This window comes from Delphinus delphis, chromosome 19 (genome assembly GCF_949987515.2).
Source record: "Delphinus delphis chromosome 19, mDelDel1.2, whole genome shotgun sequence".
In the NCBI taxonomy this organism is placed as follows: domain Eukaryota; kingdom Metazoa; phylum Chordata; class Mammalia; order Artiodactyla; family Delphinidae; genus Delphinus; species Delphinus delphis.
The window spans coordinates 15,900,135-15,914,637 of NC_082701.1; the positions used below are offsets into that span (position 1 = coordinate 15,900,135).

The 14,503-nt window shown below is 51.7% G+C and overlaps 1 protein-coding gene across 1 annotated transcript in view; it reads left to right on the top strand.

Moving 5' to 3' along the window:
* MARCHF10 (membrane associated ring-CH-type finger 10) overlaps positions 1–14,503 on the top strand; it is an 82,100-nt gene that overhangs the window by 59,611 nt on the left and 7,986 nt on the right. The window contains exons 6-8 of the mRNA XM_059998494.1: positions 722–888; positions 3,576–3,685; positions 13,158–13,271. Coding sequence (XP_059854477.1) covers positions 722–888; positions 3,576–3,685; positions 13,158–13,271 — 391 coding nt within the window. The remainder of the gene's footprint in view (positions 1–721; positions 889–3,575; positions 3,686–13,157; positions 13,272–14,503) is intronic.

Here is a 14,503-nt window from a genome sequence, read left to right on the forward strand (position 1 = left end):
GCCCTCACCACCCCCTCCAGGCCGCCCCACGCCCCTATAAGTGGGTAGCAGTAGTCGGATCATCATGGCTTTACCCATGAGGAAACAGAGACCTGGAAAGCTCAAGCACCTTGTCCAAAGTCATCAAGCTCACAAGTTTTAGAAGCAGACCTCAAAGGCAGGCCCTGGCGGGTGCGGGGAGAAGCGCTCCCAGCCGCTGGCTCAGGTTCCCTCCGGAGCTCTTGCCCAACCTTTGGATGTGCGATAGGAGCGCTGCTGCCCCTGCTTAGCTCACACGGATCAGTAACTGCAAAGGGGCCTGACTTGAGAATCGTGGCGCTAGGGACTTCCCTGATGGTCCAGCGGTTTAGACTCTGCGCTTCCACTACAGCGGGGGCGGGCTTCGATCCCTGCTGAGGGAATTAAGATCCCACATGCTGCGGGGTGCGGCCTAAAAAAAAGGAAATTAAAAAAAATTTTTAAATACCTCTACCACCTGCCTGCTGCGGCCTAAAAAGAAAAGAAAAGAGAAAGAATCCCTGACCCTGTTATCAGTAACCATCATGCCGGGAAGAATCTTCAGCAGGGTCAGAGGGAGCAGTGGGTTAGCCCCCAGGAAGGCATGGGGGCGGGGGGGCTGGCTCCCTTTTCCTCCCCACCCCACCCTACGCTCTGGGAACTGGTATTTGCGGAAACTGCAAACGTGTAGACTCCTGGTGACGAGGGCTTGTTTTCCACTTAGTCTCCTGGAGGAGGACTCTGAGGATGAGGGAGACTTGTGTCGCATCTGTCAGATAGCCGGGGGTTCCCCCGCCAATCCCCTCGTGGAGCCGTGCGGCTGCGTGGGAAGCCTGCGGTCTGTCCATCCGGAGTGCCTGAAAACATGGCTGAAAGTGAAAATAACATCAGGTAGGTGGGAAAGGCGGAACGACACACGTGCCGAATACTTAACACGAGGCGCCGCCCTGTGGGACTCGCAGCCTTGACGACAGCTCACGGCGGCAGTCGCTCGGGGGGAACGGGGCCCTTGCTCACAGCCCCCGAAGGACAGGGGCAGGACTAAGCTGCCTTCAAATTATGGGAGGGAAATGAGTTTTGTTTTGTTTTGTTTTGAAGGCTGAGGGAAGAATCCTGGAACGTGCTGTCGAATTTTACCCCTGCTCGAGGCCTGAGCAGAGATGCTAAGATTGCCTCCCAGGAGGAAGGAAACTAGAATTGGGGCTATGGCTGGGTCTCAGTAAACACACAGCGGCCACGGCAGCTGGTAGACAGACCAGTTCTGCTTCCTTTTACTTGGGGAGAGGGGTTGGGGTAGCACCTAGGAGCTGAGCCCAGCTGCCCTTTTGCGGCAACGAAAAGAGCAGTGATCTAATTTTTCTGCCGCCATATTAGATAAAGAGAGTCCCATTGTGCTCATTTTGTCAGCTCTGTCTTTAACAGATCTTGTAACTGGGTGTGAAACCCCGTTCTCAGCTCCCGAGGGAGGTTATAACCTAAATACAGCCATGTCAGTAGGTCGGCTGTAGTTTCCCTGGCAGAGAACAGATTTCTTCAAAACATTTAGGAACAAGAGCAACTTGAATAACAACAACAACAAAAATAGGACGCCAGGGCTTCCCTGGGGGCGCAGTGGTTGAGAGTCCGCCTGCCGATGCAGGGGACACGGATTCGTGCCCCGGTCCGGGAAGATCCCACATGCCGCGGAGCGGCTGGGCCCGTGAGCCATGGCCGCTGAGCCTGCGCATCCGGAGCCTGTGCTCCGCAACGGGAGAGGCCACAGCAGTGAGAGGCCCGCGTACCGCAAAAAAAAAAAAAAAAAAAAAAAAAAAAAAAATAGGACGCCAATGGAAAGAACACTTCGCTTCAAAAAGACCTAAGGCTTTTAGACTCCCCTTTCTGAAAACTTTTTACCCCAGAGCCAGATGCTGTTTCGCTTCTCCTCCATGTTCTCCTCCTTGGTTATCATTGTGCCAGACAGCCCAGGAGACCTAGAACTTGACCCTGTCCCCGTGGCGTGTCACCACGCCCCCTCAGCAAGCACAGCACACCATTTAATCAGGCAACGAACACACAGGATGATCCCGTTAACGGTCTCCTCCCTGAGGCCCTTTCTCCACGTCTGCAGGAGAAATGTAGGAGCGCCCACTGCCCGAGCTACTTAAATGCATCTCCACACAGTGAGCAGGGTACCCAGCCCTTCCGAGAGCAAAGAACAAGTGGATCTCAGCCGCTAATGACTGTGCTGTGCGATGCTTTATCTTACGAGAAATCTGGGCTAATTAAACATCTAGCACAGAAAAGATTCCTCATGAGATGCGTGATGAAAGTACTGCTAAATGCTTGTAAATGCTAATGCTAGCCTGGGTGTGATCTGGCAGGATTAGACTGGAGGACACATGGGACCTTCCGTAGCCTTAAGTGTTATAGAATGATGCTTTAAAAAAAAAAATCAAGTCAACAAAATGCAGATAAGGGATCGCTGTTCATCCTTGTCTTTTGAAATTCTCTATTATTTACTACTTCTTTGTATCCCCAGTGGGGAAAAATAGAACTGGGGTATAAAACCCTATCTTTACCAAATAAATTCAAGTAACTGATTAGTCCTCTGTTTTTTTTTTGGCTGCACCTCTTGGTTTGTGGAATCTTAGTTCCCAACCAGGGATTGAACCCGGGGCCCCCTGCAGTGGAAGTGCAGAGTCCTAACCACTGGGCCGCCAAGGAATTCCCAGTCCTCTGTTTTCTAATGCATAAAATAAACACTAGTACATCATTAGCCAAAATGCAGCACCTACGCCAGGGGGAAAGGGCATATGGCAACACGCTTGCTTAGACATAACAGCCACAGATCTGCATCTTCCACTTTTGCACTGGGGAACAGGATAAGCGGAGGAAAAAGCGCTGATCTAGAATTCACGTTAAAAAAAAAACCAACAAACCAGCAACAAAGGAAGCCTTCTCCTGTTTCTTTTCCCAAATGAGGCTGACAGGCTCAAGCATTGGCCCCAGATACTGCCATACCAGTGCCCACACATGGCCCCAGGGTCCCTCACTCTTCTCAGGTGGCAAGTCACCTGGGCAGGAGTAAAGACAGATTTTTAAGCCACAGATCGAGGATAGCTTCTGCCACCAATTCGGTCCTTACTAATTTATTTGCTTGGACCAGTGTTAGATCTGCCCGGAAAAACAACAGTAACATAGACATAATATTCACTCTTCTGGCAAACACTCGTGTTACCGACTCTCAGCCTCCATGTAGTAATTCTAATTTTATGAACCAATATGTTTATATTTAAACAGAAAGCAAGACCTGTTATTTAAAACAGGTGAAATTCCTGGGAATTTCACTCACAGGAAGCTTGCATCATAATGAAAATGATGACAAAGGAAAGTTTTTGGATCTCAGGTTCAAGGTCATTTTCTACCTTGAGCCTGAAGAAAAAGAAAACTGACTGACTTTAAAAAAGAAGGCCAAAAAAAAAAAAAAAAAAAAAAAAAGAAGGCCCCTGAAACGCAGCATTCCTCACACACACACACAAATTCACTCGCAAAATGTCCACACCAAAAGGGTTACGTGTAACAAAATTCTTTCATTTAAGGAGCAGATCTTGGCGCTGTGGAGACCTGTGAGATGTGTAAACAAAGCCTGCTGGTCGACCTGGATGATTTTAACGTGGCCGAGTTCTACCAGAAGCACCAGCAGTCCCGGGTAAGAGCTGCTCACACCGGCTCTGGGTCCACAGGCTAGAGTCGGGTAGAGGCACAAGGTAGGAAGAAACGTTCCCTGATACAAGGAGCGTAGAAGCCCTGTGCAGGGGGTGAGTCTGGGAGGCTCCTAATTTAGCTCGCTTCTCTGAGAAGGTCTGTTGCTAAACTGGACCACTGGAGGGTTGGAAGACTTGGTTGCTTGGTTGCTGGGGTCCCACTGCTGTCAGGGACAAAGTAGGAAGCTACAGTAGCTGACTGGACACACGGAAATAGGAATAGTCTGGCAAGCTTCATGCCCAAATTTGCTGAAATAATTTAATAACAAGAGAAAAAAATTAGGGTCTTGGAGGAAATAGTCTCCAATTTATATATCAAGTAACTCGGGGGTAACAAGGGACTGCTTTGCTCAAGGTTTAGGAAGCACCTACTGTGTGCTTTTTTTTTTTTTGGCTGTGCTGCTCGGCTTGTGAGATCTTAGTTCCCCGACCAGGGACTGAACTCAGGTCCTTAGCAGTGAAAGCACCGAGTCCTCACCACTGGACCACCAGGGAATTCCCCTACTGGTTAAAAAGGTGCTTTTTAACACCTCGTGAATTAATTCTCCTGGGGCATTTGGATTGAAGTTCTAATACCGTGAAAGAGTTAACCTTAGGTGGGAAGGTGACTTATGCCCAGGATAATAGTTCACTGCCCAATTCTCAGGCAAACAATCTTCTATTTAGAGCTGTACTGCCCGAGATAGAAGCCACAAGCCACAGGTAGCTCACGAACAAGTGGTTACTTCCCGCTGAGATGTGCTGTGTTATACACCAAATTTCAAAGGCTCAGCATAAAAAAAAAAGAGTAAAATATCACATAAATAATTTTATATTAATTATATGTTGAAATGATAACATTTTAAATATACTGGGTTAAATAAAATATATTACTGAAATTAATTTTACCAGTTTCTTTTTACTACTTTAATGTGGCTCCTAGAAGTTTTCAGGTTACATACATGGCTTGCATTGGTGGCTCAGACTGTATTTCTACTGGGTGGTGGTGCTGATCTGGAAGATGCCTTGAACCACATAAGCAGTCAGTAGATATTTTATCAAAAGAAGAGAGCCCATCATTCCCATTAAAATTCAAGACTGACCTCCCTCCTCACACAATTAGGAAAAACATGATTAATAATCACGACTGTAAAGCACATAATTTAAAAACTATAAAATCATTGTTAGCAACTAAAATGTCACTCTTCAGAGGAGTCGCTTTGGCTTTCAGATCATTAGCCTGTCTGTATCCAGACCTTTTTTTGCAAAAAGTACAGCTGAGTCAAAATGGTGCCCGTGAGTGTGGGCAATCCTGTAGTTACCTTTTTAAAATCCTAAGGTTGCTAGACAAGAAAGGAAGAAAGGATAAAGGAAGGAAGGAAAGGGAGGGAAGGAGAGAGAGAGAGAGAAAGAAGGGAAGGAGAGAAGGAAGAAAGAAGGGAGATTTGAGCAGCACAACCAGTAAGTGTGATATAATGGACAGAACGCCATCCCAGCCTGGAAGATTGGGCGTCAGGAAGTTGAGGGGAGGGAGGCGGAGAGAAAGGAAGAAAAAAGTAGTTTCCTGAGAAAACAATTCAGTATTTTGAGTCCCTACATTTTGAGGCCTGAGGGTCTCAAAGCACTCAGTCGTAACCCCCAGGCACTGAGATCTGAGATGAGAAACAGAAGCGACTCACATTCTTGGACCCTGGGGATGCTGCAGTCAAACAACTGAAAGGAACCAGGCCCTCTGAGTGCCTGAGGTCAGGGTGCCAGCTAGATGCAGACAGCTTCTCTGAGGTCATTTCAAAGAATAGATTATTGCAGGGAGTGGAGCCTGCGGGACTTGCCGGGAAGGACAAGACCAGGCAAGGCCGGGTTACCCGAATCCCACCAGCATATTCTGCAGGCATCACCACCTCCATGCAGCCCAGGGGAAAGCCTTGTCTAGTAAAGACCCCTGTTGGTCCCAAGCATTTTCACCTCGTTCTCCCTCTGCGAAGCTGCTGCCGCCACCACACTGCTGGCTCACCAGGGGCACTTGTAGAACTGGCTCTCTAACAGCAACTTTTTCCAGTTGCACAAAAATGTGTGCGTGCGTGCAGCCCGAGGCAGCCCACCCCGCCAAAAAGCACACCAACTTTGACTAAGATGTGAACCTAAATCCTATTCCCTTCCCCAGAGTGGCCCTGTGACCTTGAGGAAACTACACCAACTCTGGATATCTCAGTTCTCTCATCTGTAGGAAGTGGGAGATGATAAGTCCTACCCCGAAGGATTGGATGTAGGAAAGGACCCCAGTACATCACCTAAGACAGTGCCTGAGCAGAGAAGATTCTTGGTGAATGAGAACCGTCATATTACAGCCCCAGAGATGCCTGACCTCTTTAGACTCAAGGGAGAAAGCTAAGGGTACCCGGACCAAGCCAGAATCCATCGCGGAACAAAGCCAACTGGCCCCCACAGGGGTCATACCTGTAACCTCGGCCTCGCTGCATCCTACCAGCTGAGAGAATGGGCTATGAGCACATTCTAAAAAGAACCATGAAAGTAATCGTGTCAGCCAGGGTCTGGGCAGGAAAGAGATGGTGGCACGTGCACAAGGGGCGAGTGATGAGAGCTGAATGAAGGGCCAAAATGTGGATAGTGAAAGCAACGAGGAATGATTAGGCACTCTGGGACCGGCAATTGACCACCCCTAGGCCTGGAGTGACAAGGGGAGGGGGCAGTTATCAGGAGGGCTGTGGCTACAGGAGAGAGTCACCACCAGCCTGCGACCTTCAGTAGGGGAAAGCTGCCATGGCCACACCACTGCCCAGCAGAGAGGGGACGAGGGGGATAACTACCCCAGCCCCTCTCTCTTCTCCCGCCCTCTGGTCTCCAGCTAGGGTCTCCCATTGGCTGAACCCAGTGGGGAGCCAGAGGACGAGGGGGCCTAGTTAATGCAATCCATTGAGACCAGCCAACGATGGGCCACAGAGCAGGGTGGAAAGTGTATCTGGAGGGGAAAATGGAAAATATCCAGCACAGTAATTACACGACATAGAAGCAGAAGAGAGTTCAAATTAGTTTCAGTGAGAACTTGACAGGCTGTCAAAGCCTTTTGAAAATGCCCTTCATTATAATCACAGGAAGAAACGAGATTGACAGACCCACCCTGGTGGGAGAACAAAGGTCCCAAGAACCAATGTGCAATATTTATCTGCTGATGGAAAGCAGTTCGGCTCACACTTTTACAGCAGTTCTGTTCCGATGGCCCGTGGTGAATTCAGTGCTGTCTGTCTGCTAACAGTCTGAGTTAAACTTGAGACACTAGGGAAGTGTGACTTCGACAAGTTCAGAAACTCTCCATGGATGAAGCCCAGAGTAACTGTCATTTAGCACAAAGATAACGAGGATGGAATACAATCTCCGCTCGTCCCCAGGTGGGAGACCCTTGACCCTTGGAGGCTGATGTGCACACCTGTGCTTCTGAGGTCCAGGCCCTTCTTCCGACTCCCAAACCCTGGCTCCTCTGGGCCCTCTAAGCCAACCCTCAACGCCGTTCACTCCTTGGCAAATGGGTTCCCTTCTTGAGAAGTGGGGTAGCTGATGCCAAACGCAGACATGTACCCAGAGAGGGTCAAAACCAGAAGAGGCTTAGAACTGGTTTCTGCTCAGACTGGCCTGCACTTAACCTCAACTCACTAACTAGCAAACTAACTCACTAACTTATTTTCTTGTGCATTTTTCACATTTAGATTTTTTTTGGTTTTCCTTAGTTATAAAAATCACAAACACACAAAAGTCTCCCATAATTGAAATTAACATTTAGCTGCATGTCTTTTTTTTTTTTTCTATTAAAATACTGATGCCTAGGCTCAGCCCTGGAGATTCTGATTTAATTAGTCTGGGATGGGACCAGGGGTCAATTTTTTTTTTTTTTTTAAGTGTGGAAAAATACACAGAAGTTTAACTCATTAACTTTTTTTTTTTGCGGTACGCAGGCCTCTCACCACTGTGTCCTCTCCCGCTGCGGAGCACAGGCTCCGGACGCGCAGGCCCAGCGGCCATGGCCCACGGGCCCAGCCGCTCCACGGCACGTGGGATCTTCCCGGACCAGGGCACGAACCCGCGTCCCCTGCATCAGCAGGCGGACTGTCAACCACTGCGCCACCAGGGAAGCCCAAACTTTTAAGACACATGTTGAGTGCCTGCTGTATGCCAGATACTGTGCTGGGAGATACAGCAGTGCCCGCGGTCAACACAGTCACTGCCGTACAGTGGGGAAGTGGACCAGCAGGCAGCGACCCCGGTGTGGGAGGATCAGAGCAGGGGGTAGACGAGCAGCTGTGGACATAGCGCAGAGAGGCCTGACCTGCTCTCAGGACCAGAGAGACCCTCCCCACAGAGGAGCCTTTTAAGACCGGAGAGGAAAAGGGTGAGCCCTCCACGGCAGAGGCTCGTGAGGGCAAAACCCTCTACTCACGTGGGAGACAGACACCTCCCTCAGCCTCTGACCACAGGCGGTGGACACACCCAGCAGGTGCCCAGTCCGCACCCTAAGTGGTCTCTGAGGTGCCCCTGGGCTCGGGTTAGTGTATGTTTTCCTGGTTTGGTTCACTGCTGCCCGCGGCCTCTAACACTGAAATCCGATTATCCCTCCATCTCTCAGACTCTGAGTGGTTCCCTTGGGCCCCGTAGGGTCAAGGCTTGTTACCAGACTTGGAGCAGCTAGATTAGGAGCTCCTATAGGCCTGGAGAGCGGCACCCTGAGGCTAAAGCAGCTGGAGTGGGGGGTGCCCAGGGCCTGGACTAAGCACCTTGGGCTACGGGCATTTCGTGGTCCAGTCACTGGCTGGCAGCAGTTCACCCCCGCCCTAACTCAGAGATGCCTGAGGGCTTCCCCGGTGGCGCAGTGGATAAGCGTCTGCCTGCCGACGCAGGGGACGCGGGTTCGTGCCCCGGTCCGGGAAGATCCCACGTGCCGCGGAGCGGCTGGGCCCGTGAGCCATGGCCGCTGAGCCTGCGCGTCAGGAGCCTGTGCTCCACAACGGGAGAGGCCACAACAGGGAGAGGCCCGCGTACCGCAAAAAAAAAGATGCCTGAAAATTAAGCCCAGCAGGCGTTCCACACCCACCGCCCACCTCCCAGCAGTGCTGCCCGCGAAGCAACCCCACATCTTCCCGTGTGCTCTTTAACCTGGACGTGGGACTCATGCTTGACTGACTGGTTGGTTGATTGGTTTCTGAGTGGAAGGAAGAACTCCAGGATGACAGCAGGTAGAGCTCCAAGGAACATTCCAGGTTGCAAAATGGACCAGGAGAAAACAGGTTTAAGAAAAGTTTAGGTCATAGATTGTACATTCAAATGCCATAGAGGCCAGGCAGATAAACAAATGATCAGAATCTCCCAAGTGGCATCAACTGGGAGTGGTGGCCATTGTGACAAAATTGCGAATACTCTCTCCAACGGAAGAAGTTCATGTCTGTCCTCCTTTCCTTCCTTCCTTCCAACCAGAGCACATCCACAGGCCAGATTCAGATTACTGCCTACCAACTGTTGATCCTTAGTTTAAAGCAGGGGTTCTCAAAGATGGGTGGTCCCCAGACCACTAGCAATAGCATCACCTAGGAATTCATTAGAAATGCACATTCTTGGGCCCCACTCAGACCCACTGAATAAGAATCTGGGGAAAAGGGTGCCCACCAACTGCATTTTAAAAGGCCTTTTCAGTAATTCTGATACATGTTAAATTTGGGGCCACTAGAGTCAATAGTCATCACTGGTCCAAAATTATACATTTTTTCCTCATTCTTTCATCTGTGCATATATTTATTGAGCACATACCATATACCAGGCATGGGCTAGGCACTAGGAGCACATGGGAAGGGCAGGGGCAGGCAAGGCACATGTGGTCCTTGCCCTGAATCCTAGCTTTAGCTCTTGCCTCTTGTTGGATGTTTTCTCGGTTTTGCGAAATACCATGTCCACTCGTATTAGCTCATTTTGCCATAATGCCTTGAGAAACAGGCAGAACAGAGGCTACTTCTACCCGTTTATCAATGGAGTCCCTTTGTCCATGCACAGTTAAAAGTCTACCCAACCTCGCAGGGCACGGTGGCCCCAGGCTGCCTATTCTGGGGGCCCAGGCCCCCTGTGTGACGGAGACGTGCCCTTGGCCCTGCCGCACAGGAGGGGCTCAGAGGGCCTCCGGCTGCCATTGCTCAGAAGCACAGGCCTGACTCGCTCCATCCTGGCCTCAGACAGATGTCCTCGGACACACGCAGTCACCTAATCACCCTCACTCCTGGGAGCGTCCCGTGAATACATCTGAAGACTTGACAGAACGTTCAGCCAGGCTGTCTGTTTCTTCGAGCGGATTGTGTTGAGAATTTCCACCCGTAGCAAATCTCTTGACTGAAATGAATTTTAACAAAATGAAGGGGCAGGAGAATAGGAAGAAAAACATCTGGCAGGTGGGCTGAGCGCTCCCGAGCCCCCGTCCACTGCTTCACGTGCCTCTCCCTCCCCTGAAAGTCTCCCAACGCCCATCCCCACCTCTGCTGCTGCATGTGGGCAGCAAAGGGCGATGCAACTGGGTTGGGGCGGGGAGGGGAGGGAGCAGCTCCAGTAAATAACGCTCCAAAAACTAGCTCATTCTGCCCTGACTGAACAAACACCATGGACGGAACTCTTTCTGATAACAAATCCCTCCCACTTGTGGCTCCGAGTATAGAGGACGACTCTGAGCTGACTATGAAATGCCTGCACTGATTGGCTGGCCCGGCCCTTTTGTCCAGCATCACAGGCTCTGCAAAGGGCACACATAAAGGAGCCGGGCCAGTGAGATTTATGGTACCGGGTAACAGGTTCCCTCCCACAGACCAGAGAAGAGACACAATCTGCTGGAAGTGACTTTTCAAATGATCTGCAGAAAACATTAGTGGAGATTTTCCCATCTGCATGCCTCCGGGTCTTATGGAGTCATAAAAAGTAAATGATTTCCCTGAATGCTGTGACAAACCTGATAGTTCCAAGCCATTTTCTAGCTGATTGATTTGCCATTACGCATCGGAGTGTCTGTGAGCAGAAAGGCTTCCTGGCGAAGCGAGCGCTGGGGCGAGGGAGCCATCGGGAGCTCACAGGAGGCCGCCCGCACCAGGAAAAGCGAATGAGGGACAAGGCTTGGTTTGTGTGGAGGAGCTAAACGGTAGGTAGTCTGGGAAGGCTTCCCAGAGGCAGTGGCTCCTGAGAAAGACCGCAAAGGAGGCACCAGCTCTTGGGGAAGATGGGAGGAGGCCATTAACAGAGAAGAAAAGTAGCAACAAGCAACCTCCTCTCTGCCTGCTCTAGGCCAAGGTCAGGAGAGAAAGACTAAAACAGGAGGCAAACCGCTCAGGACTGTTGACTAGAGCCTTTAAAGATGGGTCTGTAGGGTGGTGGAGGGGTCTCGAGCAGTGACCTTGGGGCCAGCGGTCACCAAGATCTGGAGCTGGCCCCAATGCAGAAGGAAGAGCAAATTGATCTTTGCTCAGCTTGGGCACCTTTTCGGGCAGCTGTTTCGTCCTAGAAGAGGTGTGTTCTGCGCCAGCTTCCTGAGCTGCCCTCGACGGGATGGGAACAGGATGATGGGCCTGTGAAGCACCTCGGGCCACCGAAGAAGGAAGGAGGAGGCGCTGAGATGCTCTCTGGGTCAAGTCCGAGCTTCGGTTCTCCTGGGAAGATGGTGCCGAGCTTTCCCAAGGGTGATGTCAAGCGCCATGCCCTCCGCAGGGGATTTTGCACCCCCAGGGCTTCCTGAGCACCGTCTGGCCCATCCCCGACCCTCCCACCCTGGAGACTGGACATGAGGACAGATGGGGGTGTAAAGTGGCCGGCAAGAAGGAGTCATCACCAATCCACGAACTTATTGAGGGTCGATGCAGGTCCACAGGCTGAGGCTCTGGAGGACAGACGCCCAAAGGAGCCGAGGACAGAGGCACCGTGGTCATCCAGACAGCCAGATCCTCCCTGGGAACCTCCGTGTGCTCTCAGCACCAGTGAGAAAAATACAACGCAACCCACCCACCGAGAAAAAGCAAAAACATTAACAAGTGCGAAATGCCGTGTACAGAGTAAAGACAAATGCTTAGGACTCGGGGGGGAATGACTAGATCAAATGAGGGTATCGTCAGGAAGCCTTCTGCAAGGAGGTGACACTGTGACAGCTGTGGAGGAAGTCGTGCACGCAGCCTTAGAAAGGTGGAGAGTGGCAGAGGAGCATATGCACAACAGAAGTACCAAAACAAGCCAAGAGACCACACAAGACAGAGCATGAGCAAAGGCCCTGAGGTTCACAGGGCACGCCCTCTCTGGGGGTCAAATGATCATAGAACAGCCAGGGCGGGTGGGGAGTCGGGGAGCCCCTAGGTGAGACCGTCGTTAAGCCCATTTGTAAAGGGAGAAACGTACAGAACTAAGGCCTGAGGCCCTTTCCCTGGGCAAACGAGGCATCTAGGAAAATCAAGTGCCCCCTCCCACCCCCATGGCACCTGTGCCCCAGATTCCCCTACAGACAAGTCTGCCTTCCTAAGACACACATCTCATCGTGTTTACCTCTCTACTCAGAGGCCAGCAGCTACACACGTACATATACACAGCGTGACGTCCAAACACCTCAGTTCTGCCTAACATGGTCTCCCACCTTACCATCTCCCCGGCCCATGCCAAGATTTTTTAAAAATTCAGAACAAACACCCTCCCCATATACTCCAGCCACACCAGTGAGCAGAGAATTTTGCCCAACATACGCTCTGCCCTCTGTGTGTGTGCCAGCGTGCCGTGCCTCTGTCTGAAAGGCCCCGACCGCCCCCCACAGCCACCTACCGAAGTCCCTCCCATCCTTTAAGGACCAAAGATGCCATCCCCCACGTCACACGCAACCAGGCTCTTTCTTCCCCTTCGCATCTCCCTCGTGGCCATTGACACATCCAGCTGCTACCGGAGCCATCTATGAACGAGGCGCTCTCTCCCACATCACAGGAAGGGGCCCCAGCAGGGAGATGAGACCTTTTGCCCTGTGTTCTCCAAACACCCAGCTCAAGGCCGTGGCAGGTAGCTGCTCAGTAAATGTCCACGCGGACTCCCTGGTGGCACAGAGGTTAAGAATCCGCCTGCCAATGCAGGGGACACGGGTTCAAGCCCTGGTCCGGGAAGATCCCACATGCCGCGGAGTAAACGTCCACGGCCTGGGGCTAAGCCTGGAGCTTTCTCAAGCATCCCCCACTAGGCAGTAACGGATTCCAGGATGGCTGCACGGCCTCCACCCTGGATTCCGCTTCTGCTCTGTTCTCTGGTCCTCCAGGACAGGGCTTGCCTTGGGGCTCGGGCTCTCGTCCTATTTCTTGTCCCCTCTTGGCCTGGTACCCTCCACCCCATGATGTAGACCGTGTATATTTTACAGATGAACTTAAGAGCTTCCTTGTCCACACGCAGGCACAACACGAGCTGATGAATTCAGGCTTGTGCCTGGTGCTGCTGCTTCGTCTCTACGAACAGAGGTTTGCAGAACTCATGAGACTCAACCACGGTCAGGATGCAAGAGAGAGGGTGAGTCCGGCCCTGCCTGGGCCGTCGGGCAGCAGCCCCGCCAGCCTTGCCCTGCCGTTTATTAGATGTGCATCCCCTGAGGTCCTCAAGGTCAGCTGGTGGGATGTGGCACTGTCGTCGTTAGGACTAGGACTCAGTGGCTGCTGGGTGTAGGCACAGTGGCCCTCTGGCTGAAAAGTAAGTGACAGTCACGTAATTGTTAAGCAGGAGTCGTAATGAAATGGTCAGGAATGGCCATATAAGCAAGTGAGTGTCTAGGGATATTTGCCCCCCCAGAATAGAGGCCAGCAAGGTTGCGGGGTCTGGGTGTACGTTACGTGTGGCTGCCCCCTGCCCAAGCAAGGAGGATCCACGAGAAACAGGAACCCTCCCTGCCCCCAGCCGGGGAAGCTGTTTGTTTTGCTTTGGATCCTAGGGTGTGTTATTCCAGCGTCTGTGTGTGTGTGTGCCAAGAAACAGAGGTGCTGATGGGGTCCCATCTGTCATTAGAGACGTGACAGTGTATGTACCAGAAATGATCATCTGTGGCTGCCCTCCTTTAATAAGAGAACCGAGGCCCTCCAGGAGGCCCTGTGGCGTGGAGAGAGAAGCCTAGGTCCGCTACTCTACCAAAATGCGGGCAACGGACAGGCCGACCTCTGAAATGTACAAGTACACTTGGCTGTGGTCGAGTCAGAACCCTGAGCCCCAAGGGGCTGCCCTCCTGGTTAAATGCCTCCCTGTGGCCAGGCCAGGAAAGAGCACTGGCAGCACAGGGGCACCTCCCTTACCTTAAAGCCATGCCAGGCGCTGACATTTTCTTAGTTGTGGGGTTGCCCCGTACACCCCTTGAGGCTTGGAACTCAACCTCTGCTCACATCAGAAGGTCACCACTGGAAAGAAAGCCAGTATGGCAGTGGGCAAGCCACCGACGGGGCCGCGAGACAGCTTTCGTGATGCTCTGCCCCCTTATCTGTTCCTCTCCTCTTCACTTTCCTCTCCGTGTCTCTCCTCTTCTACCTCAAGTGGACAAGAGGCATCTGTCGGCACCAGTCACTGCCTGGAGGCTGGACCCCACTGGCTCCAACCCAGTCCTCCACCATGGCCTCAGTCCTCGCACCACTGGAGGCCGAGGTGATCCGTTTGGAGCCGTCCCCGCTAGAAATGCTGGGTTCAAACCATTAATCGTAAGAACTCGAGATCTGTCCCTACATCTTTCTGACTTCAATTCTCCCCTTAGACCCTAAGCTCTC